The sequence below is a fragment of the Pseudorasbora parva genome, chromosome 5 (assembly GCF_024679245.1).
Source record: "Pseudorasbora parva isolate DD20220531a chromosome 5, ASM2467924v1, whole genome shotgun sequence".
Taxonomy (NCBI): Eukaryota; Metazoa; Chordata; class Actinopteri; order Cypriniformes; family Gobionidae; genus Pseudorasbora; species Pseudorasbora parva.
In genome coordinates, this window is record NC_090176.1 from 21453242 (window position 1) to 21480573 (window position 27332).

Below are 27332 nucleotides of genomic sequence, written 5' to 3' on the forward strand. Positions count from 1 at the left end.
CTTTGTGCACCTCCCCCCATTCTTAGGCGAATGGTACACTCCAAAGACACGGAGCATGTGAATCAAAATGAAAACACTGAGTGCCATCAGATTTATACACTAGAAAGAAAGGAAATCCGGAGGGTTACTAAAGGCAGGTTTATCGTCAACCCTAATCAGTTTGAAAGCATCTGGTCTTGTTTAAACAAATTATGTGAATCAGTTCCATATAGGCTAAACATCGTGACACACGTTGTCTTATTAGATTACAAACCGGATTCTGAATGCTTCGGAATGGGAAAAGCCTTCGCCACAAAGGATGCTAAAACTGAGTTATTAGCGCTTTGTGTAAGCAGTTAAAACCACTGATCTCGAGCTGTCACAACGGTAAGTTTTGTGTTATTTTTCTCTATCGACCTCCTTTGTTATTCATATTTTGCGCTGGTATTGTAAGCAAATAAGTTTGCAAACCGTAATATCTCGTTAAAAATAATAATAATAGTTAAATATTTCCCCCCCAGAGTAGTGCTGGTAATGCTAAACACAGGACGGTTAACGTTAGCATATATGTTGGAGGGTTTGTCTATTCCTTTGTCCACAATGCGTTTGTTTACGATGGACAGAGTTACGTTGTTAAAATGTAGTGCAAGTGATAAATGCGTTTAAGAATACTGTCTCATAAATGTTTTGCCATTTTCTTCTAACGTTACACGCCACAACAATTTTTGGCCGCGGATTCGTTGAGGCATTCAGCCCATTGTGTGTGTTCTTTTGTTTCTCGCGCTGTATACATTAAGCCGTATGGGACTGTTTTTCTCCTATAGCGTACATAACACATGAGTAGGACTGTGTCATGGGAGCAGCAACAAGCTGCACTCACAATTTGCACTGCTTTTAGTGCTTGGTTGTGTTGAAACGTTTTTCCACAAACACTAAAGGGGAAAACAAGCGGGATTAATCTTGTGTTCGATAGCCGTGAAACAAGTCACGTGTTCCTCCTCGCTTATTGTTTTATGTTGTCGTCACTCTACAGTGATACCCACACTTTACCTGTGAAACATTTCTCAAATTTCTTAATTCATAACCATTGCGTTATAATACATTATAGGTGATTATAAAACTTTTATATTTAGGCTAAGTGCTTTCCATTATACCTTCTTTAAAGTAATATTCTAGTGTGCCTGAAGTCTTCAGTTTAAGATTTCACTTGATGCTGAAAGATTTGGATCATTCAAAAGTCATGGCAAAGAACTCAAAATTATGGTCTTGATGATTTGAAAGTAACCCACCTCAGACTTTTGACAACATTATTGCATGTTGTCTATTTTCAGCAGCTGGGTTTGAATCATGCTCTTTGAAATGGCTCTTAGAAAAGGCTTTTGCTTTTGTATTTTTGGTGTGTAGTGTTGAAAACCTTTAGGTCGTCTTGCCTTATTTCAGACCTAATCTATATCAGCAAATTTTTCAAATATATTTGGATGGGAAAATAAGACTGCATGTTTTTGAAACACTTTGCATCCTCCTTGTATTAGATTGCTTTCTATTGCGTGATTGTAATTACCAAATAAACAGAAAACAATGTTTGTTTACCAGAAAATACAATTTTCAACTTTTAGACTTTCTACTGCAAAATCAAAGTCAATGTGTTGCTTGTTATTTCTTTGTAATTTGTAAAATGTACTTGCAATTTCTGTGTGAAAATGTTTCAAAGTAAAACAAAATGATGTACAAGTGTATGTAAATGAGGGTTATGTAACTTTCTGTTTTGGGCAAAAAGTGGTTTTTACATCAATAATAAAAAAAAGGTATAAACATCAATTTTTGATGTAAAACAAGGCTTTGTTACACACACACACACACACACACACACACACACACACACACACACACACACACACACACACACACACACACACACACACACTAACTTTCTAAAAGCTTTTATTGCTGCCTTGATTTACTGAACACCTCTAATGTGCCATAGAGAAATAATGTATTCTAAGTATGGCCATTGTCCAACTACCCATCCATTATGAAACACAAACAGAGCTTTTGTTCCCCACAAACTAGAAAACATGACTATGTAAGGAAAATACAGTTAAAAAAAAGTAGAGGCACAACAAGAAATCCTCATCTGTTCAAGGATTCCCAATATAATTATATAAATGTTCGGATGTTACAGTTGTGTGAAACAATGCACAAAAAAGAGAGGTTAAAATAATGGGTGGGATGGAAAAAGTGTGTGAAGAGAGTGAAGTTGTATGAAAGCCAAGTGCTGTTTTCCGTAATGATGTCTATTATGTAATAATAGATGGATGGAGGAAGCAGCAGTGCCCCTCAGAGATCCATGTCTAAATGAGTCCGGCGGCAGCACACCAAACATTTTTGTATTTGATTTGAGGGAGAGTGGAAGATGACGCTCAAAATAGAGATAGTGATGCAAAGAATGAATAGATGAAAGAAGATCCCATGATGATAGACCAGAGCGGGGAGAATGGATAAAGACATGTAGAGAGGTGAGTGGGAGAGCAAGAGAAAGTTAATGATAAATCCATGAATCCATTTCACTGCTGTTCTTCTAGTCATAGTTTCTCCATGCAACAACACTTGAAGCTCTAGTTGGCTATATTAAATCAATAAATCAATAAAACATTTCGAAAATCTCTCTCTCTCTCTCTCTCTCTCTCTCTCTCTCTCTCTCTCTCTCTCTCTCTCTCTCTCTATATATATATAAATATATATATATATATAAATATATATATATATATATATATATATATATATATATATATATATATATATATATATATATATATATATATATATATATATATATAATTATAACACACACACACATATGTAAGGATCATTTACAGATCCTCTTATTCATTTACAGTATCATTTACTTTTCAGATATCCGTTGCCATAACTCTCTTGACGCTGAGAATTAACTTTTGTTGCACTCTTAAAAGTAAAGATTCCAAAAGGGTTTTTTCGCAGCAATCCCATACAACACCCATTTTTGGTTTCCCAACGAACCTTTCAGTGATGAGTTCTTAAAGGCACAATATGTAAGAATTTTGTATTCAGATATCCAAAAACCACTAGAACAATGTTTTATATTTTGTTGACTTGTGTACGCATTATCCCAAATGTTTTCAAGAATGTTTAAATCCAGAGAAATCGGGTCTGTGAGTCGCCTATCAATGACATCATGTTGCCCTCAGTTGTCGTTTTTATTTTGTAGAAACCATGGGAACACCAAATACGCTTTAATATATTATGTGTTTTATTAGACAGGTGAGCAACTGTTTAGAGACATTCATAGACAGAAAACGAATCATTGTCAACACAGTTAGTCATTGTTTAAATCTTGTTTTCTTAATTTGCTGCAAGTACCATGTTTTACCATGCCTAATCTCGACCTAGCTTACTGCAGTGTGCACCAAGTGTCACATAGTAGCTAAAAATCAAACGCACAGAGTAGTATAACAACTTTCAACAGTCAAATGTATCTAATATGATAAACCGTTGACCAGAAAAAACGTAATTGGTCTTCTGCGGCATAATAAAAACTCTGCAAAGTCCAGGCATCATCAAGCTACGCCTTTGTTTTAAATAAGCGACCTCTTGCAGCGAAAAATTACATATTGAGGGTTTAAATCACTAATTTCTTAGATGTATAAAAATAAAATATTTTTCGGTTTAAAGAACCTTTAGTGTAATGGAAAGTTTCCATGAATGTTAAAGATTCTTCATGGAACCATCAATGCCAATAAAGAACCTTTTTATAGAATATATACTTTATATATATATATATATGAGAGAGAGAGAGAGTTCACAAGAGGCAAGACATTTTCATGTTTGTCTGTAATCCTTTTGTCCTGTAATTACATTCACTGTCTCTTTTGTTCGAGGTGTTCTTAGCTTTCCATTCTTATCGCGTATTTGTCTCTGATCCATTTTTCTACCTTCTGCAAGCAACATGTCTTTGTGCGTTGGAAAGAATACTGGCAATTGTCTCATATGCACATCATTCCTCTTTTATACATCCTTGGCTTTTAAAAGACTGTCTCTATAAGCTTGTACTCCATGTGATACATTAGAGCAGATGTTTGGTGAGTCATGTAATGATATAAGAGCCAGGCAAAATATTCCCCAGTGCATATTGTTCATCTATCTACTGATACTCTGCCATGCTATTTAGATTTATGGTTTAAATTAGTGCACCACCCTGTGTTCTTTCTTTGCTGTGGATGTGAGAGTGAGACACGTCTTTGTTTGGCATCACATGTTCTCTCAAGTGAAAAAATAAATTTAGTATGAGCTATTGAGCTTGAACTGGAGTAAGTTTATCATTTTATCCCGCCTTTCATAAATTCCCTTCAGGTGCATTTATGATGCATAATTTCTGAAATGTTTGTTTATCAGTTGAAGATTCAAAGCTTCTTAATTTCAGCAGGGTCAAGCAGATGGTTTAAGCAACAGATGACGGTTAATCTAATGTTTGCTTGTAGACGTTGGTGTTGATTTGTAGTCGTCATGTTGGACTTGGCTGAGGAAGAACACTTTAATCTGAGAAAAGCCTATTTAGATCTTCGTCTCTCATCCCCAGCTAAAATCACCAGAGGTTTCCAAGGAGTCCGTTCAGGGAAGAGAAATGGGGATTTTTATCTTGAAGATGTCGCTGGGTTTGGCTTTGGTGTCAGTTAAATCAGGAGTTGTATTAAAGACTAGAATAAAATAGTGACAGAAGAGGCTAATTCCTCCTCCTAATGTATTGTATCTTTAAAGTCAGCATGAAATGGATTGTGATCATCTTTTATTCCCTATTGGTGTTTGGTCTTCTTGAACAAAAACAAATGTAGGGCAGGATTTGATTTTGTCCATTGGCAATTGATTGTTTATTTTAATAGTTCAAAAAGTACAACAAATGTTACAATTTCAAATTGAGAATTGTTGAAAGGTGTATTTTTAATAAATGCAACACATTCCTAAAGTAATAGGAAATGATCATGTTACATAATCGTGATTTCAATATTGTCCAAAATAATTGTCATAATGATTTTTTCCATAATCGAGCAGCCCTACATTGGGTTACAAGAACCAAGCCTATTCATTTCCACCCCAATGTAACCAAATGTAGCATTGTAATCTTTACCTTTTACTGTCTTTGAGTATCACAATAATATCTTATCGTGAGGTCAGATAAGTGATGTCATCGAATCGTGACATGAGGGTATTGTTACACCCCTACTACGTATTGACAATCAGACCACTGTTTAGACAAAATATTTAAAAAATCTAAAAATAACTTTGAATGTTTTTTTGTTTTTGTTTTTTTAGATTTGATGCACCAGGCTTTTATAGCTCCTATAGTATAATATAGTGAGACTATGGAGATAATTAAAATTTAATTAGCTAATTGCTAATATTAAAGTATATGGCCAAAAAGTAAAATACCTTGTAATGTAAATTATTGAACTCTTTTGAACAGTAAAAAAAAAAGATGTATGGATAATTAAGTAAATCTAAATAAGTTGCTTCAGTCCAGTAAGTGTTGTTCATTTTGAAATATTACTAACATAAAATCAGCTTTTACAGTGAAAATAAGGTGTACCACGACCTGAAGGAAGATTTAGAATTATAATAAAATAAATTAAAAAAATTATACTAAAATTTTACTTGCAAAAATCAATAATATAACAGAAGGCATGTATAATTTTTTTGCAAAGTTTTGATTATGTTAATATAATATACGAAGCTTTAATATAATATACGAGGCCTTAATTTGCATATCAAATATATTATTGTTGAAAAAATATTGTGCACGGATAAATCATATAATAAACACTGCAATTTCATGGTGACTGAAATTTGTCTGACTAAATTGTATTTTACCTATTGATTTCTTCTAATTATTATGCCCATCTGTGACATTGCCTTCAATTTTAGCCTCAAAAGCTCAGAGGTCTTTATAAGCGGGGTTTAGCAAAAAGAATGTGATTTTAACACAAAGAGGGCAGTTCTTTTCATGCACTGAACATCTTCATTAGTGCTTTGTATCAATTTTTTAAATATTTTTTTTTCTGGCTGCAAGGGAAAATGTCGCACTTAATGTATATAATTGCCCTTCATATAGCTCAGTAAATGGTTCTTTATCTATTGTTCCTGCTTTCTTTTCTATTTATTCCTAGTTTCTAGATTTTTTTACATGGCGGATAGCACCCTCGCTTCCCTCAGGCCTTTCTTTACTCTATCCACTTCTGCTCCAGTGGACTGTCAGAGACTCTCTTCAGAGCCAAGCCAAGAATAGCTCAATAGATGCTCTGTATCATCCCCAAGAGCAGCCTGGGAAAATCACCAAAGCATTTGATTTGGACACAAAGTCAGTGGCAGAGGTCACCCAGCCCTTTTGTAAGCTCGTTTTGTTTGTACGTGTGTGTGTGTGTGTTTGTGCATAAGAATATGCCTGCCCCACATGTGTATTAGGACAAATGTAATGTGAAGCCGAGGCTCCGGCGTAATTATGTTATGTACTCACTTCATTTGTTTGCTAAGATTTACATGCTAACGACCAATTGTGACCGAGACCCATTGATTACAGATCCAGCACAATCAAGAGCAATCAGGTGTAAAAGGACCCCTAATGAAACAATGAAAATAATGAACAACAGATGATGATGAATTGTAAGAGCAGAAGTGTGAATTGCCAGTCCTTTTAGTCTTTTTTTTCTTAGACCTTTCTTGCTATGTGTTCTTTGAAGTCCCTAGCTTTTAACACAAACCTAAGAAACTCTTTGTCCTGTCTGTGAAAAAAAGTGGAATGTGTTTGGAGGGGTTCACCCAGGGGCCTCTCGGCTTGACTGTGTGCCAAGAGCATAGTGCTCTGTTAGCCCCCATGCTGATGCAATGTACTTTAAAAAAAAAAGTTAGATTGGTGTGTTCCACTCTATAGCATATCAAACAGTATAGGGCTTGTGTGTACTACTACTTGTGTAATCGAGTAGGCCAGGTATAACGTGAAGTCAGCTGCTGTGGCACTAAGGTGGTGATTATTTTGCTAATGATGATTGCATTCATAATCACACACTTTAATCAGTGACACACACACGTTTTTGTGAAATGTGGGGACATTCCATAGGCGTAATGTTTTTTTTTACTGTATTTTCTATCCCCCTACACTGCCCTTACCCCTAAACCTACCATCACAGGAAACATTCTGCATTTTTACTTTCTCAAAAAACTCATTCTGTATGATTTATACGCATTTTGAAAAGTGGGGACATGGGTATGATGTCCTCATATTTCACCCTCTCCTTGTAATACCCATGTCATACATGTCATAATACACATTTGTGTCCTGATAGTTCACAAAACAAGCGCACACACACACACACACACACACACACACACACACACACTCACACACACAAACGGTGTATGTAGTCTTAGAGGAATAGTTTACCCATATGCTGTTTCAAACCCATATGCTGTTATTGTTTTCACTGGAACAAAACATTTAGAAAAATCATCAAAGGGGTCTGTGTCTAAAGAAGCTCCCTAGTTCAGTAGTCAGATCACTGATCAGGGAATCAGCCCATTGAATTATGTCCTGATCAGTGCCCTGACTACTGAACCAGAGAGCTGATTGAGACACACCCTATGTAACTTTCGGCGCTCTAGATGTTAACAAACAGAACTGCATGTGTCTCGCGGCCTTTGAGGCCTATTCATGCACTGACTGATACTGAGCAATGTGAACAATCACCAGATTACATCACTTCTCAGACATTCCATGACCCGACAAATGCTGATTGAACATGTTCAATCGGCAGGTGACAGACGTCAACAAGGGTAACACAGATCCAACGAAACCTGACAGAGTGTGTTGTCATCTTTCTGTGTTTGTCGGTGCAGTATGAATTGGTCTTAAGTTCATAGTAACCATGTGCCCTCAAAACACACCAAGAAAAGGGATATACCATTAGTTCACCCAAAAATTAGAATTCTATCATACATTAACCCATTGCTTCTCAAACTTTTTTGGTTACGCCCCCATTTCAACCTATGATAAAACGTGACGCCCCCCAAATCAATTTAATTTCACAACAAAACAGAAAAATAATGAAAATGGACCGTTTCTTTTTTCATTGAAATTAAAAATTTTAAACATTTTGAAATTACAATTGTGTTGCTGTTAAAACTGATCAGGCATATGCAGCGTACATGCTTTAACTGTCCTTGTTAGATAATTTTTTACTTATAGGCCTATTTTTATAATAGCTATTATTGATCACACATAAACTGACATTTAACATAAGAGAGTGGGTTGTGTTTTATGTCATATTTAATTTTATTATAGTGATAATCATATATATGCACACTTTTATTATATATATATATATATATATATATATATATATATATATATATATAATATATATATATATATATATATATATATATATATATATATATATATATATATATCCCCACATATTAATATTTAATATTCTTTTTATGTAAAAGAAAAGAGGCAGGGTTGTGTTTTATATATCGTTTGTCATAAATACATGCAGTGAAGATAAGCGTTGCCTAAACAACATTTGTGTGGCTATTAATGTTTTTTTATTTTTTTATATATATATATATATATATATATATATATATATATATATATATATATATATATATATATATATATATATATATATATATATATATAAAAAAATGAAAAGAGGCAGAGAAAAGATGAAAAGACGACATTTCGTTTTATTGTAGCCTAAAATATACAAAATAGATAGAGTGAGAGCGGACTTGTGTCCTCGCGTCTTGGGTAATTTGTTCTCCCGAGTCGAACTTGAACGCGAGACAGACGGAAGTAGCGCTGAAAGCAGTTGTCATCCAGACGCAGCTCCTGGAGCGCCTTGAACGCGCATCTATTCTGCTTCAAACGCTCATTTTTTACGAGCGTTCAGTTCGCTGTGGACGTGCGAGTGGATTCAAAATGTTCAAGCATTCAATAGACGAGAATTTGACGCTCTATTCGCATTCGGTGTGAACGCAGCCTCTCCTCCTCGCCAACCACATTAACACAGAAGCTGAGAACAAGATATGCGATTTAGCTTTTGAATGAACAGCACCTGCCTGGCAGGGCTCTACATAACGCCCATTTTGGGCGCATTTACGCCTAAAAATTACTGTGTGCGACTGTGAAAAAATATTTAGGCGCACCGGTGCGAGTGACCCGATCGATTCTCATGAATGGATGTGTAATACAATCAGAATAAAAACTACAACACTGAGTGAATCAACACTGAGAAACTAATAGGCTACGTTTCCTACTGCAATCACCTGCTTTTCATGCCTTCAGACAACAGAAGAAGTGCAAAAACGTGTGCGACGGACTACACTTCAAACAAAAATTGTTTACAAAGTGAAACGTGTGTGACGACGCAGCCATGCGCACTTTACCAGACGCCTCGCGCTGTTGATTTACAGCCAAATCAAAATGAACTGGAAATGCCACATTTGTCATAAATTCTCATAAACACGCTCAGAAAATAGTTGATGCTTGGGGCATAAATGCCATCAAACAATAATGTATTAATATTACATTTACAAAAGCCCTTGAGTTAATCTTTATCACACATGCTGTTTAAAAAAAATACTAAATGTATATAATGAGCAAGTATATCATGAAGATTTTTTCCAAACCGGGTTTTTGTCTTATTCTAAATCACTGTACACACAAAATTAGTTATTCCCGCTGTGGATTAGCACAATATCTGCGTGACTCACCACAAACAGAGAGAAGTAGATCCGGCAGCAATGTTCTCCCGCGAGACGCATGGTTCTGTTTATGAAGCGCCAGAGCGCCAAAAGTTACGGCTTGCTATAGCTCCGAATATTGGCATGATTGCATGTGTGATACTGATCTCGTACAAAAATCCAATAGACAAGTTGAAGTAACAACGTTTTAGCCACAACACTGTCTATTAGTGAAATTCAAATCCAAACCAGAACTGATTCGCATCTCCAAGCGATTCGATTCAAATGAATCTTGTATTTTGAACTATTGACTGAATGACTTGCCGCCACCTACTGGCGTTTTTATTTTCATATTTATACTTTGCATGGGCTTTTTATTTAAAATATTAAACTTTTAAAGTTTAATTTGTACATATTTCTAAATTCAAAAACTTATATGTAAAACATTCATACAACATTAACCCATGCATTAATGCATTAAATGCATAGGTGTTTGATTGTATGAAGTCCAGTTCTGCTTTTTGTGTGTGTTTTTGTGCTGTACTCTCAGAAGTTAATGATAATATTATGTCAGAATTACGTTAAATTTAAGAAATTGATCAATGATGCATACATTTAATAAGATTAAAAAAACATTGCTCTTATAATGGTAAAAATGAAATGGGACATTAAAGAACAAATATCATCCTGTAATGGGAAAGTTATAATTGGAATGTGTTTGATGGATTAGAATGTGCTCCTAAATTTTTGACTGTGCTCCTAAATTTTTTTAATTAGGAGCACAAGTGCTCCTCAAGAAAAAAGTTAGCGTAGAGCCCTGCTGCCTGGGACGTCTGTGAGACATGTCTGTCTACTGCTTTTCTCTCTCCTTTTATAAACCTACCCATCTTCAGTGCTTCAGTTAACTTGGCAGTTGTTGTTGTTGTTGTTGTTTTTTATGTCCCGCGCCCCCCCTGCAGTACCTGTGCGCCCCACATTTTGAGGAGAACCACTGCATTAAACTCTTTGTTCTAAACCTATTATACTTACATCTTCAAAACGCAAAATGAAAGTATATTTAATGAAATCTGAAAGACGTAAAAGAAGTTGTGTCAAGCGTTTTAAGTCTGTGTCCTAAATCAGCCCATTTTCTCCTAAATAGGGCACTATTCGAGGGCACAGCCATTTGTAGTGATGTCCAAAACCATGGTTGATGTTATTTAGTGCACTCATTCAGTCCCTCAATGCACCGCAAAAACAAGTGTACAACTGATATATGCTCAACGGCTAGAGAATACCCATAATGCACTGTGAGAGTCGCGCGCATAATTAAGTATTTACATAAATTAATTCTTACAGCGCGCTCAGTGTCCGAATTCACTCACTCGTTTTCATTCACTCCTTCAAGTGGACTATATTAGTGGAGTAATGTAGGAATAGTGAATGAGGGTATAGGGGGAATTTCGGGCACCGCAATTGATCTACACGTAGAGAACATCAAATATTGTAAACGGAATTACAAACCTGGTTCCTGGCATCAAGATGGCACATTTGAGCTTCTGTTTATCATGATGTGCTCTATGTATGTGCATTGATCAATGTTTATATAATTATTATATATTAAAGTCTAATCTGCTCATCATATGAAGCAATCTTTTATCTTCAGAAAACATGGAGCTCAATACAAGTGGATGTCTTTTTCGATCTCTTTATGAACTTTTCGAAGCATCACAGTTTTGGTGCAATTGACCTTCAGTGGAGAGGGACCAAAATCTTTCAGGTTTAATTAAAAATTTTCAAAGATGACCAAAAGTCTTATGGGTTTGGAACAACGTGAGGGTGAGTAAATGATATTTTAAGCAATACGTCACCGAATCTGTGCAATCTGTGTTTAATGCATGTGTATTGAAGTCATGATAGAGCTGAGTAACTGCTGCGTTGGACTCCAAGGTTGTTCTACTATCTCATCTCTGACTCAGAATGGTAACAAACAGTGGGGCCGCTGTAGGGTTAGTCATTGTTTAGAGCCAACCGCCAGTGTACAAAAATGAAGAATGCCAGACTCAGACACACACATCGGTTTGCACATGACTATGTACACATTGCATGCAAACACCCATCACATTGCTAACATCATTGAGGTCAGCAGAAGGAGAAAGCCGGTCCAGTGCTAATGGAATTTAGAGCAGAAGCTCTCAACAAGATTAACGAGGTTTAGCAGGGCCATCGCCTTGTCTGCTAAATCACTCAGTCCAACGGCACACACATAGACTCTTACTCGCTTTTTTCTCTCTTACACAAACGCACAAACCCGTCTCTCTCAAATGTACGTGTCCGTTCTCTTTATCTCACGCCGACACACGCCGTCACCCCTTCCTGTCTTTTATTCTCTTGCACACTCACCCACCCCTCCGTTCAGCCTCGCACATTTCACTACACGACTGTCTGTCCCTTTAACCTGGCAACCATTGCCAGGGAGACCGCCACAATAGTGACTGCAGTGGAATAAGAAATGGACACTGTAGTAGGATGCTCCTTTATCTCCATTACCCAAAGCTCTCGGCTGGCATCTGCTCCCTTGCTGTCGTTCCGGGCGTAAGTGTTTGTTCAGGGAGCAGGAGCTGTACATTTTTACCTGTCAAATGCCACCTTCCACACCTGCAAGTGCTCTGCAGGGAGCTAATGAATGGAGTGTTGTTGTTCAGTGTGTGAATTGAAGGATTATTGAGGCTTCTTTCCGAAGCTCTCGGTGTTCATGTAGCTTATAGTGGGATTGGAATAAATGTGCATGTGACTGATGTGAGCGATTAGCCAGGCCAACACAGAGTAAGTAAAAAAAAACTCAATTCAAAAACTACTCATTTCTTGCCCCCTTATTTATGAAATATTTTGACCAATAAAGCGTGCACTCTCTGACCTTTTGCAAGCATTTTGCCATGTTTCAAATCCATTCTGCAGATTTCCCCTGAGTGCAGAAATTGTCAATGGATCTTTTGGAATGAATGTTCGATGTACCACGAAAACATAACCTTCAGAACCTGTTAACACTTTAAAACCTCAACAACGTCTGCATGTCATTCAACTTGGCCACTTGTAATAAGGAGGAAGAAGGATAGATCCAGTTATGTCTAAAATTAATTCATAAGATATTATTGTTCCAGTTAGAATATATATAATGGCGAAAGCATCCTTCCAATGTATTTCTGACAGTCTAAAGAAAGGGTTGGCTGATGTTTATTTTTAGCAAAATACTTGGCCATTTCAGTCCAACACATTTCAGCACGGATTATTTTGTGATCCTTTCACAGCTTAATGTTTTGTAAAGAGGCTGTTAAAAAAGGGTGGGGTATAGTCAACTATACTGAATCTGACCTCAAACCCACAATGCACTTTGTTATGTTCATGTCTCATTCAAATAGAAGTCCTACAGGTTTACCTGAAAATGAAAATCATTTACTCGCGCTCATGTCATTCAGTTGTTTGGCTATCACCAGACCAAGCTCAAACTTCTAAGATTGAACATTTGCTTATAGTGACTGCTGTTATAGGGGGCTGTTTGTAGTATATATCTTATCACATTCTGGTTTTATCCCAAATCATTCTTTGTGCTCTCAAACAAGGCTGCTAATTTCAGAGACATTCCCCATAGGCTGTACTCAAGCCCATCACATTGTCTGTTATTGTTCAGTTGGACAGCTGTTTACACTGATCTGCCACTTTCCATCTAATGAGCAGGGCACATACATATAGCGTGCATAATATATAGAGCTTCGTTCTGCTGACATTTTCTCTGTGGGCCTTTCAGCGGTCTGTTTAAAATATTCATGTGAAGTCGCGAGCTCAATAGAGCCTTTTGTTCTACATCATGACTGACATCTACACCTGAGGCAGAAAACAACTCGTTGCCCATGATCTGAAGTCCAGTGGGACGTACCGAAGGTACCATCAGAAGGTTGAGAGAATAACAGAGATTTGAGGTTTTATAGTGATTGGAAAGACAGCTTTTCTTAAGAGATAGTTGTGTTAAATAATGCTCTTTGCATGGAGATGGATTAATACCTGAAAGTGGATTTCACAGGCCATTCCAGTGGTGAAATTTCATGTAATGTTATCTCTTTCAGTCAAGTGATGAATATTTCGTGCTGAGAGTTTGTGGAGTGTTGGTCCAGATCGATTTCTGTTTCCATGTTGTAACACAATTCTGTCTGAGTTGTGCCACAAGTTTACCCATGCATGGATGACGGCAAACATGACTTAATAAAATCTCTCTCTCTCTTTCTTTCTCTCTCTCTCTCTCTCTCTCTCTCTCTCTCTCTCTCTCTCTCTCTCTCTCTCTCTCTCTCTCTCTCTCTCTCTCTCTCTCTCTCTCTCTCTCTCACTCTCTCTCTCACTCTCTCACTCTCTCAAACATGGTAGCTGGTTAATAACTGACCCAGGTTGACCATTAGTTAGACAAAGCTAGTCAGTGGCTGGATGACCAGTCTGCATGTTTCTAAAGCATGTCAACTAAAGACTTCACACAATTCTTTGTGGATTTAATTTGAAATTCTCAAGTAAAGTAAATTATGCTCAATTGTCTCAAGTAACACACATAAAAATACTATAAGTTAAATGTATTTTTATACATTATTTTAAATACATTATTTAAATTCCTGAATAATGTTTACAAACTACTTTTAAAGGGGAGCTATTATGCCCCTTTTTACAAGATAAGTAAAAAAAGTCACTCCCTAATATGTGAAATTTTTGTTCAAAATACCCCACAGATCATTTTTGATAGGGTGTGAAAGGAACACGACAACTTTTGGGGACTTATTCATTGTATCCCCCAGAGTTAGATACTGTAAGTCCAGATATTCTCATCTCCGTGCGTGCAATAACTCTGTCTGACACTTCCACAGCTAGCCTAGCTTAATATAAGTATAAAATTATATAATATAATACCCATGGTACGGCAACAAAGTTTCCTGATTATTATGCAGGAATGAGAGTTATGTAACACAGAGAGTTTTGGCACGCACAGAGATAATGTATGGACTAATCTATCTCTGGGGGATACAGCGAATAAGCTAAAGTCCCAAAAAGTCTGCGTGTTCCTTTAAAATTGGCATTTTTGGGGGGTAAGGTAAAATGTGTAGTTTTTGGTGTGTGTTCCTTTAAATGCAAATGATCTGATGCTCCCGGCCCCCTTTCCAGAAGAGGGTGGAGCTTCAAGAGCTCATGCTCCTGTGACATTGTTACCATTGCAGCCATTGTAAAGCTGATACAGCAAGTAAACAGAATTGACAAACTCTGCTTCTCTATCAGGACTGTGTGTATGCTAATAAGCAGGGCAGTTGTGGGCGGGGCTTCCCTACTCCCCTACTCAGGGGAAATCTGAAACTGCACTTTTGGAGAGATTGTTAATGATTTATGTGGATTATTAAAAAAAAAAAAAAAAGTATTGGGTGAATATTTGGTTTTCCCTTTTTTTTTTTTTGCGATACCAAATCGGTATGTTAAAAATGTGACTGACTGGCTATTGTGCTCGTGCGCTTATCGGATGTGTCTGTGATTTGCTACAATGATCAACACACGGCAGCGGTTTGAAAGAACACGGAAGTGTTTGAAAGTGTTTTGAAAGCAGGTGCGTTTGCAAGCACAAGGAGGCATCACAAGTAGTTAGGCTGAAAGACACCTGCACTCAAACGCTCTGTGTGTATCTGTGCAAGCAGGTAGACTGGTAGGCTGATAGACACCTGCATTCAAACGCTCTGTGTATCTGTGCAAGCGCTCAATGTCATTGATGTATTTTTACAACATGTTTGTGAAGCGCTGATTGTAGTAGCCAATAACAGACATATTTGATGAGTGCCTGAGCACTGGCCAGTCAGAGGTGTTTATGATTCCGCTCAACAGCGCTCAGTGTCAAATTTTTTAACTTTTAGTATTGGTATCGCGGTCGGTGCTTTTGACAACACTAATAAGCGGATTGTTTACACACACATACAGTGGATACACATCTGTGTTCAAACACCTTATAAAAGTGATTTTGCATAAAAGGTACCCTTTAAGTATTTTTAAAATTTACTAAAATTTATATGTGAACCATTAATACTGATAATGTACTTGTACAAGTCACAGATTAAATAATATTTTGTAATGTAATAATGAATTATGCTCAGCCTAAACTGGTTTGGACATTTAAAAGAAAAAAAAGAGTAAAATAAATAAAATCATCATATTTTCTGTCCTCAATACATTTACTCTGCAGCAGCAAAAGAAAAGAGTTAGATAATGTAACCTTGCCATCACACACACGGCTTGAACCAGCCATTACCCAGTCTGGACCAGATTGGACCAGCAGAAACCAGATCACAAATCACAGCTACAAGATTAAGCTGATATTGTTTTGGTCTCCTGTACTGGTAATTTTTACTTGATTCCTCTCTTTTTCTTCATGTCTTTCCAGGCTTTCCCAAGTGGGCTAAGTTGTTTTTTTTGCACATCTTTGGTCCAGAAGGGGGTGGGTTTTCTTTAAAGGGGAGAGAGAACTCACCAGCACTGGAAAAAACTGTAAAGCAGGCTAAACATTGATTGGTTCTCAGGCTGTTGCCATGGTGGCAGGTCGCTCTCCTCATCTCAGCCAAATGGTGTATACCTTTGTAGCATCCCAGAATTACACTGTTGTTATGACAACAGACAGGAAGTGAGGCATTGTTATCCCAGTTATAAAAAGGCTTTGCTTTCTATAGCATTTCCTCCACCAAGCAACATTTATTTGCACTGGAGAATCTCTCATAACACAAAAAGTTATCTTGGTGTAAATAACTTGCAATAATAAAATCTTGCCTCATTGCCAATATGAGATTACGTCTAGCATTTTGTCACATATAGCTGAAGAGGTATATTGTTCTGAAATATTCATCAGAATGTAGATAAATAGAACTAATGTTGCTGGAAATGGCACTTTTAAGTTTACGTTAATGATTTAAAATCCCTGCTTGACTTTCCAGTTCAGTTTTTTTAGTCACTGATGAAAATAATGTCTCTGTTCATTAATGAAGTGTTTTTGTTTCTGTCAGAGATCCACAGTAAATGCCAAAGAGCAAGTTTAAGTGTGTGTCAAAGAGATGAGAGATTTTAGTTTGAATTAGACTAATGAATACCCCAGAGTCTAAGTCAAGTTGAATATGTGCTGAGGCTTAATGGGGTTTGTATTCCCTTCTTTCAACAGATATTTAAGTTGGATAGTGTCGTTTGAAGCTACAATCAAAGCATGAATAGAGAGAGATTAGATTTGTCTCTGTAAGTAGTGGAAAGGATATTTGTAAGTTATTATTCAATTCATTCAAAATTTCTACTTTTATTCATTGCATTCCAGTAGGGTTTGGTGCATTTTGGGATTGCAATAATTGCCCCAAAAAGGTTTGTCTAAAATGCATAAATTAATCTTTGTGATTCAGACTTCAGAAATTATTATTAATAACCATCCCCAAAGGCACCAAACCCTGCTGGAATCTTATGAAATAAGATGTTTTTTAATAAATTGATATGTCTGAATCATAGAGGAAACCAACATGAAATTAAATGAGCCCCTTCATGCAAAACTGCCTTATTTTGGACACATTTGTTTTGTCGTAGTGTGTTTTTCTAAAGCAAGCAAGCTCTTTTATTGACAAAGAGACACTATATTGCCAAAAGTTTTGGGACACCTGCCTTTACATGCACATGATCTTTAATAGCATCCCATTCTTAATTTGTAGGGTTTAATATGTAGTTGGCCCACCCTTTGCAGCTATAACAGCTTCAACTCTTCTGGGAAGGCTTTCCACAAGTTTTAGAATTGTGTTTATGGTAATTTTTTACCATACGAACTATCCCTTTAACTAACCCACAGTTGTAACATACGGACTACTGTGATGATGTTATTATTACCTTTCTGGTCCTTCTGGAAATGGACAGTATACTGTGCATATATTTTAAATGGAGAGACAGAAAGCTCTCAAACTACATCTTAAACTGTGTTCCGAAGATTAACGGAGGTCTTATGGGTGTGGAATGACATTAGAGTGAGTCATTAGACATAATTTTCATTTTTAGGTGTACTAACCCTTTAAAAGCAATTAAAGCAGCGCTGTCACCCAAAGCAGCACACACATCCACATACGCTTTTGAAGGTCTAGTGTGTTGACATTAGAGGTTATTTATCCAGAACACATTTCAGTTTTTACAATGTCAGGCAATAACTCTATACATTTTGAAGAGTGAAAAGAATCTATACGACTAAATGAAATGAAAATATGACTTGACGCAAGATTTGAATGGTTTCGGACAGCTGCCTGTCAGTAGACTGTCTGATGTTGTCACAAAGAGAATTTTTTTATTTGATCTGGCTATACCATGTTTATTTTGATGTTTATTAGGTAGAGTCAAACTGCATGACTTAATATTGGCACATCTTCTCGTCTCTTTGAACAGGTAATCGTTGTGGATGGGAACCTTCTCTGCACCCTTCCACATGACCCCACTTTCCCTGTTTCCTCGGCTCCCGTAAAGATACGTTACACTCTCTAACACACACTGACAACATGACGTCCACTGCCCAGATTCTGGCCTTTAAGCTCTCCCCACCCTCTCAGGATGGCAGTCCAGAGCGTCTGTTCAACTGTGATGAGGACATCGAACGGCGCTATGAGGTGGTCCCGTCTGTCGTCTGCTCCATGTGTTGCCTCTTTGGCATCATCTACTGCTTCTTCGGTAGGTTGCAATGGATGAATGAACTGCTTATATTTAGAAGATTGCAGACAGTAGATCAGACTGGTTTGGAGAAATGCAGATTTACATAAGTAGCGTTACCCAGAATTCTGGCATGACCTGAATGTTATGTTTTTGTCTCGTTATCACAAACATTGTTTTGGCTGTGGTTGTTATAGCCAAATTTAATTCACATAATAACCATCTGAATGTGACAACCAGACAAGGGTGACAAATCTATGTCCCTCTCTATTAGATCAGCTTTATCACTTTCACTTGACTGTGAAATTTGCTTTCACTGCCCATTACTTGCTAGGGGAGAGAGATCGAGGACATCTCAGCTGTGACGAACAGCAGCATATAGAGTCTCTTCTCTCTGTGACATTCATCCCCCAATGTGACTGATGAAATGTTAAAACATGTAATGTATTATTCCTGCCCTTCTCCTTCCAATTTGGGCCATTATCAACAGTTCTAAATTGCATCATTTGAAAGGAGATAACCTCTCAGTGAAAGCACAATGCTTTTTGAAAGGCTCTTGTTGATTTAAAAGCTACTTTAGTACAGTAACTGTAGCAACAGAATGGACATTAATGGCACAGAGCATCAAACACCTTCACTCAGTGTAATTCTGGTGATTTTCCATATTGTTTTCAATCAAAATGTTTATCCCTGGGATTTCAAGTAGAGTTGTTCCAGGAATTATTGACTGTATCTCTAAAAATAGGCCCAGTTACGGACAACGGTCTTGTTTCTTGTTGAATATATACGAGGTCTAGGTGATAGATATGGCCAAAATCACATTTATCTCTTCTTTTTTTTTTATATCGATATTTAGCAATATTTATTTAATACCATTAATGGGCAAGAAAATGTATTTCATGTTTGTTAGACTGTAAAAATTAATTTAAACATAACCAACTCAACAGAATAAAATTAAAATTATATTTCCCCCAATTCTATATTTTTTTCTGGATGCTGTGTTTTATGACATTTTTCTCAATTAATTAATTTACAGAAATTAACCAATTTAATAAATATTTTAAAATGTATTCCAATTAAAATATAACAAATAATTGACAACATAATTAGTTTATACATAACAGGTGCTGCAGTAAAGTAAAGTGCTGTGCAACATGACTTGGTTGTATGATATTTCTTAAAATAATAGTTAATACAGTTAATTTTATAAAGTAAATTTTGATATACAATAATAATAGTACAATAGGTTTTGTTATATACAGTAGCTGTGTATTATTCAGTCAATCCTAAATTTATTCAGACACCTTCAACATTTTCTCACATTATTACAGTTTATTCACTATAGTTTAGAAAATAGTAATAAAATATGACAACAACTCAGAGTTAAACTGTGTTAGGACAAAATAATCTTGATAATGTCAGATAACCTTGATAGAAGAGTATGTAATGGATTACGATCAACCAATACGCTGGCAGCTATTCAGTTTAAGTACACAATTAGTTAATACCAATTTAGGTCAACCAATTACCAAGCAATGCTTCATTTTGTTCAGTCTGTTGTGTAAAAGGTTGCATTAGCAATTAAAGAAAAAAAACTTTAGCAAAACATGGTCAGGTCAAAGTGTCTGAATAATTTTGGTCCCAAAGTTTTATTGGTAAAGTTTTGTCGTATGAATAATTTTTGGGCTTAATGTGTCACTGTTTACTTTATTTTGCTATCCTCACTTACATAAATTAAATGATTAAGTTCATTGTGATCCACCTACTAGAAAAAAATATATCTGGTGTCTGAATAATTTTTGATTTGACTGTATATCATAAATTTGTTGTGAAGACTTTTTGAGTTTCATTAGGTATTTGATGATAGCCTTTCTCAAATGAAATGGTCAAATTGTGCTTTTCAGAGCTTTCTACACATGTAGCATAGATTTATGGTAGGAAATGAATGTGTATTTTGACGTTAGTCAGCCAAAAACTGACTGCCGCATTAATTTCTGCTGTTTGAATTATACATTTTGAGTAATAATGTCCAGAGATTATCATCGCTATCAACCTATATTTATAGTGATGCTGTTTTGAGATGGTTTTATTTCCAAGCCCTAATATATATTCATATTCTTATTGATTATCTGATAATAATATCATGTTCTCTTCCAAAACTATCTCTTTCTTTCCCACCACCTCCCCTCCCCTATCCTGCCCTTTTCACCCCTCTTTTCTTGTAGGGTACCGCTGCTTTAAGGCCGTAATGTTCCTCACGGGTCTAATGTTTGGTTCCATCATCATCTTCATGCTCTGCTATAAGGAGAGGGTCATGGATACTCAACTAAGTGTGGAGGCCAGTGTGGGCATCGGCCTGGGCATTGGGACGTTGTGCGGTTTGGTCACTATGCTGGTCCGCAGCGTGGGGCTTTTCATGGTCGGACTTCTCTTGGGTTTACTGGTCGCCCTCGCCTCTCTGGTGGTTCTGGAGGAGTTTTACCACCCGAGGACAGTGTGGCTTCCCCTGGGTGTGCTGCTGGGTTCGGGCATGCTGTTCGCTGTGCTCACGTTGCAGTGGCAGCGCTGTTTCACCACCCTCTCCACCGCCGTCTTCGGATCAGCTGTGGTGACTGTGACTGTGGATTATTTTGTCGAGCTCTTCGCTCTGACACGGTATATCTACGAGAGGGTGAAGGTTGATCCACCTCGCCACGTGTGTTGGTTCACGTGGGTGGTCATGGGAGTTTGGCCTGTGCTGGCGCTGCTGGGTGTTCTTATTCAGTGGAAGGTCACAGCTGAAGGATATTCACACACAGAAGGTAAGTCTGGCAAGCATGTGGCCATTATAGTGAAAAGGATAAAACTGTAAAAAAGTATACTTGTCTTGTCCAGCTTTCTACTCCGGCTTGTCAACAGTCCATGTGACATTACGGCATCAGTGCAGTCCACTCACATCTGTGCACATTATCTGTGTACTACATTTTTGTGTGCGCATGGTAGGGGTCAGCAATCTGACGATTTTCCACAATTTACTTTTTTTAAGCGAATCTTAGATATTGTGAACTTTTATGTCCTCGTAATAATGTTAAAATACAGCAATAACTGTCTACTATATGGCTGTGATGACTGGCCAAATTATATAATGTCTCTATCATGTGTCTTTCATGCATGTTGATGCATTTAAAAAACAATTCAACAGCAGTAGGGATGTGCGATTTCAATCAAATTTTAGTTTTAGTTTAGATTTTGGCTTCCAATGGTTATGAAGCCATTATGATCAAGATTATAATTCCGTCCTTCATTAAAAGCCTAAATTTAACGTCCAAATCAGTGAAATCATGTAATGTGACTGTCGTGAAATGCATTCAACTGTGGAATATGCTTTATTTGAAAAAGTTATTAAAAGCACGTTAAATTGTGAAAGATAATCTTTCTGTGTGTGCGCTGCATAAACTCAGACAAGCAATGTATACTTGGGGTTTCAGACACGTGCCTAAATGGTCAAATATACACAAAAATATGTCGAAATGTCTGTTTTGGCAAGTATTTACATTAAAATAGTCAGTTATATGTGTATGTGGAGGACACAATCCAGCAGGAATTGAAAAGTCGGGCGCAATCCTACTGGATTAATCTTCATGGTACTTTAGACCGCCATAAAAACACAAACAGCAACAGGTCTGGGGGAAAAAAAGTTCCAGGGTGGACATTTTGGTGGAAATGGGGCTATTGCAGTGTTTTTCAGTTTAACTCAGAGTCTAATAACTATTTTGACAACTGATTGTTCAATGCAAAGTAGATCAATAGGCTTGTTCTAGTTTGGATATTCTTGATATTGCGTCACAAAATTGGGAAGATGTGATTAAGTGGATTGTGATGGTTTGTTATAAGATCGTAATTCGACATTTTTTCACATTGAAGATCCCCCACCCCGGCGCACGGACAACAGGGCATGTGCAAGGAATTTGAGCGCTCAAAAACAATGGTCCACTAGGTAGTGGATGCACTTTTAAATATCCATTTACGCTCATTGTCAATGGAGTATACTTTGAATGGCTTGTGTGGTCAACACAGTGCACTACACACTTAGTGCGCTATTTGAGGGGACAGCCATTTTTTGTGGTTTCCGAATTCATAGTGGGCAATGTGTGCACTCGTTCAGTCCAATAATGGGCCACATTAACGAGTGTACAGCCATTGTACTCTCTCTAGACCACTCATGTTCCACCTACCTACAGAGTTTAGATCCAACCCTAATCAAACACACCTGAACAAGCTAATCAAGGTTCAGGATTACTATAAAGTTACAGGCTGGTGAGTTTAATCAAGGTTGGAGCTAAACTCTGCAGGAAGTGGAGCTCGAGGGCCAGAGTTGAGAACTCCTGCTCTAGAGAATAGCCATGCATCGTGAGGGTCGCGCAAAAAGAACTCCCGCATCTTGCCAGAATCTTCCAGTGGACTCGGTGTCCAACTTCGCTAGCTTGTTTTCATTCACTCCTTCAAGTGGACTACTGGATTAATGTAGGGATTTGTGTGGATGAGCACATGGAGGGTGTTCTTTTTTTTTTTTTTACACTGCCTAGTAATCCTGAAGACCTTGATTAGCTAATTCAGCCGTGTTTGATTAGGATTGAAGCTAAACTCTGCAGGATAGTGACAGTGTCCCTTCAGGAGCAATATTGGACGCCCCAGGTGTTACAGTAACATTACTATTAGTTCCTATAAAGAAACGGTTAACTCAATAATGAATATTCTGTCATTATTTGTAGCATCATGTCGTTTCAAAGTTGTATGGTTTTTTCCCCCCTTTCTTTTGTGTAACAATCAAAAAAGTTCTTTTTTTTTTTACATAATATGAACTCAGTGGGGTCCAAAATGTTCAAGCTCCAAAAAGCATTAATACAGGTTTCTATTTTGATGTCTGTTGGAAAACTTGGAATATGCCAGTTGAGTTATATGGATTCATGGCATAATACCTTTACAATGTGCCATTTTTGGATCTTGAAAGTTTTGGAGATCATTTATGTTCTGCAGCAAAAAAGCAAGCCAAACATTTTTTTGGAACTACATGAGAGGGGGATTAAATGATGACACAATTGTGATTTTTATGTGAGCTATCCCTTTAAGACGACGTGTGGGCTTCATTAAAACAAGGTGTCTTTCTAAAATTCCCCCCTGGGTATTCTGGGAGTTTAGGGGTGATAAGGCTTTTGGTAGTTATCTATTTATGGATGTCCTAGTTAATTGTTGCAGTGGTAGTGATCCTGTGGAGATCAGACTGGCTCAGCTGTGCCCTGCATACAAGCTCCCATAGAGTCTCAGAGTGACTCACCGGGAAGGCCTGACCTGATATCCGTCAATGGGGACTTTTAAACTGCTTCATCACTGTCTTGTAGAACTACCAACATCTTCAGCCCGGCAAGAGAGTATGCATGAAATTTCCAAGGGTAGCAGTCACACTCCCTATGACTGCTAAGTAAGGCCAAACAGAATTATATGTCGATGTCTGGCAATATCTACAGGACCTTGAGTATTTCTCTTATAAAAGTACACATATTTTACTTTTCCTTGTCAGTGCAAAGCTAAACCAAACGTTATGCTGAGATTCACAATTAAAGTGCACACTGCGAAAACGGCAGCCTGAACTGTGCTGGGGGTGGTTGCCATGGTTACAAGCTGGGCCCTTGTTTGGTGGGATGGGGGAGGGGGGCTATGATAAGGAAGGGGCAGAAGAATAGAGACGAGAGTGGGAGGAGTGTTTTCTGAGGGGGAGAGCGAGGGAGAAAGATCAGTACATGAATTCCCTGACAGATGGGCCACGAAGCTGTTGAGGCACAACAGAGTGACTGAATGGGCAGAAATAATCCGTCTGTTTTTAATAATGACAGAGAACAGAATGTCGATTTAGCCCTGTGCAGAGCAGAATGTGTCAAAACACTCAACGGTTTGTTTATCAGCTTGGCTTTGGACCACTGTTTGAGAAACCAATCCAGTACACACAGCATAGTGTCTTTAGAGCGTAGAATAACGCCTCTGTTTTGCAGCTGTGACCTGATGTGCTAAAGCCATAAAAGAACATGTCTCCCACACCTACTAATTCCTTCCTTTCCTTCTTCCTAGTCTTCATCAGTCACCAGCAGAGACGTGTGCAGTTAATGCGAATTCGCCAAAAGGAAGAGAGAAAGGAGTGCAGAAAGAAAAAGAAGAAAAAGACACAGAAACAGCCGCCACAGCAACAGAAGTACCACCATCCCCTTCAGACCAACCCTCATCCCCCCAACCCTCCACCCAAACTCCAGCCCCCAGAGCCCACCCACCGCCGGAAACCCAACACCATTCGCCGCTTCGATGGAGATGTACTTTCTCCCGTAAGTCCATCTGCCAGGTCACATTATCTCGAAACCAGATCTGCAAAACCTGACATATGAATCTCTATGACTATCTCTTCAATTTATCAGCGACTGGTTACATGTTCGTTCTCTCTTTTAGAGTTACATCCAGAACTTCCGTGACAGACGTACGGACAGGAGGGGCTACTCTCATGGCAGGTTGATTAGCGGCTCACATGTTGTAGATTTGGACTACGACTACGGCTCCCAAGTGCCCCTAACAGCCCATACAGGCCCCGCAGTGAGAGGTTGAACTTCTCCTGGAACAAAAATTGCACTGAAAGAACCATTCCGAGAACGCTGCGGCCGGATCAAATCTAAAGCATGTGGTTACCTCAGCCGTCACAATGGCTGAAAGGATTTTCATACCTAAATCGATTTGCTGTATTCCCATTAATTGTTTTTTTATTTTATTTATTAAAATGCCTGAAAAGTTGCAGCAAATGGATCGTTTACCAACAAAACAACGTGTAACCACTGTAGGGATCTGTTCTCTTGCGATTTAACTCCAGTTTATATTGCTGGAGATGGTTGTGGTATGTGTGTCTGCTCCTCCGAGGCTCTTCTTCCCATAATAGGCTGCTGTTTCACTCCGTCCGAGAAGAATGGTCTCATTACCACAGCAGTCGTTTCAAAAAAAGATCCATTACGGGACCAAATACGGCCTTGGCTTGTAAGCGACTAAACTGTCATAAAACATGCACGAGTTCTGCTAGACAGACTATTTGTATATCCAGTTTACAGATTTAAACTTCAATCCTCCTGTTAATTTCTGACCTTGTAAAGATGTTTCAGAAAATGTTATGTTTACAGTACGGGCAGGGAAGTGTTTATCTTTTTATAACTGTTTCAAACGGCTTTATCTGCTCTGTGTCAGGGCCTACACGAATTCTGTCAAACTGTGTATGGTGAACACAATCTCTCTTCAATCTGAGCCGATTGCACAAAGCGTATACTGAAATGTTCTGTGCTTTTATGCTTGTTCGCCAATGCATGTGGGGAAAGTGCCACTATTGCTCCTGATATACATTTTTCCACATGTTTTTAGTTGTTATATCCATTTAAGGCGCAAGTATCTAATGGTTTGCTCCCGGTTAAATCTCAGGGGCGGTGGAATGGAGAGGAGCCCTAAGGATGTAACTGTGAACACTAAGGGGTTTTGTGTGGATGATTTAAAAGTGTCCTTGTCTTCTATGAGAGAGTTTTGAAAAGGGATTAAAGAAAGATGCTTAAGAAGGTTGGAAGAGATTTACAATGGACTTCTCAGAAAAAGATTGCGTATAAAGCATGAAATGGAGAGATGTAGACCGAGCGCGTCTGTATTTGGTGTGTGTGTGTGTGTGCAGAGGGTGATGTATGCGTGTGAAAGCATTTGTCTGATACTTTGAGTCTGCAGCAGAGTTAAGTGTTAATTTCTGATTTACCTTCGTATTTGGATGCAGGGTGATTTCACACCCAGTTTCTCCTCCATGTTTATCAGGGCTGTGGGAGCAATGAAGAGTCAAAGTCTAATCTTTTCCTCACTCTGAAGTAGTGAAAGGGCTCAAAGGCTTAAATTCCTCTCTGTTTACCGTATCTTTTAAAGTGACAGCTTGGCTCTCGTGTAAATTTTGTACATTGTGTGAATGTATATATGCTAACATGCAATTCTGTATTATTGCTAGTGCTTTGATTTTTTTTCTTTTTTCTAATCAGTGGTTACATCTGTGTGCTAAAGAATTGTCTCATTGTCATTTGTAATAATTTATTTCTAATTTATTAGATGAAGACTTCAAGTGGAGCTCTGTATGTAATTAAATTGATGTTGACCATTATTATTATTATTGTTATTCCTAAGCATGTATTTGTACAGTACTGATAACCATAAATGTTGTGCTCCTGAAGTCAAGTACACGTGTGTTTGTGTCCATTTTTCTTCTGTTTTTAAAAAAAAGAAGTTGGCAGATAGATGGCAAAGAACACAGGTGCCTTTGAGGCATAGGGTGAAACACATTAAATTGTATGAACTAGTTACTGGCGGGTGTGCGCCAGCAATAAAGACAAAACATGCTCAAGTAGCTCCGTGATGCAAAACACAATTTTCCATTTTTGAAATAAATGTGCATATCCCTGCAGGGGTGGAATTCATTTACACAGAGGAAAATGAAAAATCACTTTAAAATGGATTACTGTTGTCATATTATTTTACTTGCAAATTGATGGAAAAATGGTTCAGATGTGATTTCAGCTGTGGGGTTTCATTTAATCTATCTGAGATGCCTCGAATTGCAGTTTTTTAAGATACAGACATACTCACTTGCCCTCTATTTGATTCACATCCTGTCAGTTGTTGGATAGTTTTAACTAGTAATTCATTTAAACATGAGATTTAAATATCGCCTTGCTTTTCTGCATTGGTTAGATTCATCTTTTTGAAGGTAAAAAGCAGTCTGGTTTATGTTGACTGAGTCTCAGACAGAGAGGCTGAGCTGGTAACGCTTCTCTTTCATTTATGACTGCGTGCTCAGAATA

The 27332-nt window shown here is 37.7% G+C and overlaps 1 protein-coding gene across 2 annotated transcripts; it reads left to right on the plus strand.

Annotated features, from left to right (window-relative positions):
- The first annotated feature begins 38 nt into the window (after positions 1–38).
- Positions 39–26709, plus strand: tmem198aa (transmembrane protein 198aa). Of its 2 annotated transcripts, XM_067443502.1 has the most exons (6): positions 39–366; positions 2291–2495; positions 18193–18471; positions 20676–21251; positions 24553–24800; positions 24922–26709. In XM_067443502.1, exons 3-6 carry the CDS (start codon positions 18303–18305, stop codon positions 25072–25074), a joined length of 1146 nt encoding a protein of 381 aa, XP_067299603.1. In that variant the 5' UTR covers positions 39–366; positions 2291–2495; positions 18193–18302; the 3' UTR covers positions 25075–26709. The 2 variants fall into 2 exon arrangements, with proteins under 2 accessions (XP_067299603.1, XP_067299602.1); XM_067443501.1 differs by lacking the exon at positions 2291–2495.
- Positions 26710–27332: the final 623 nt, after the last annotated feature.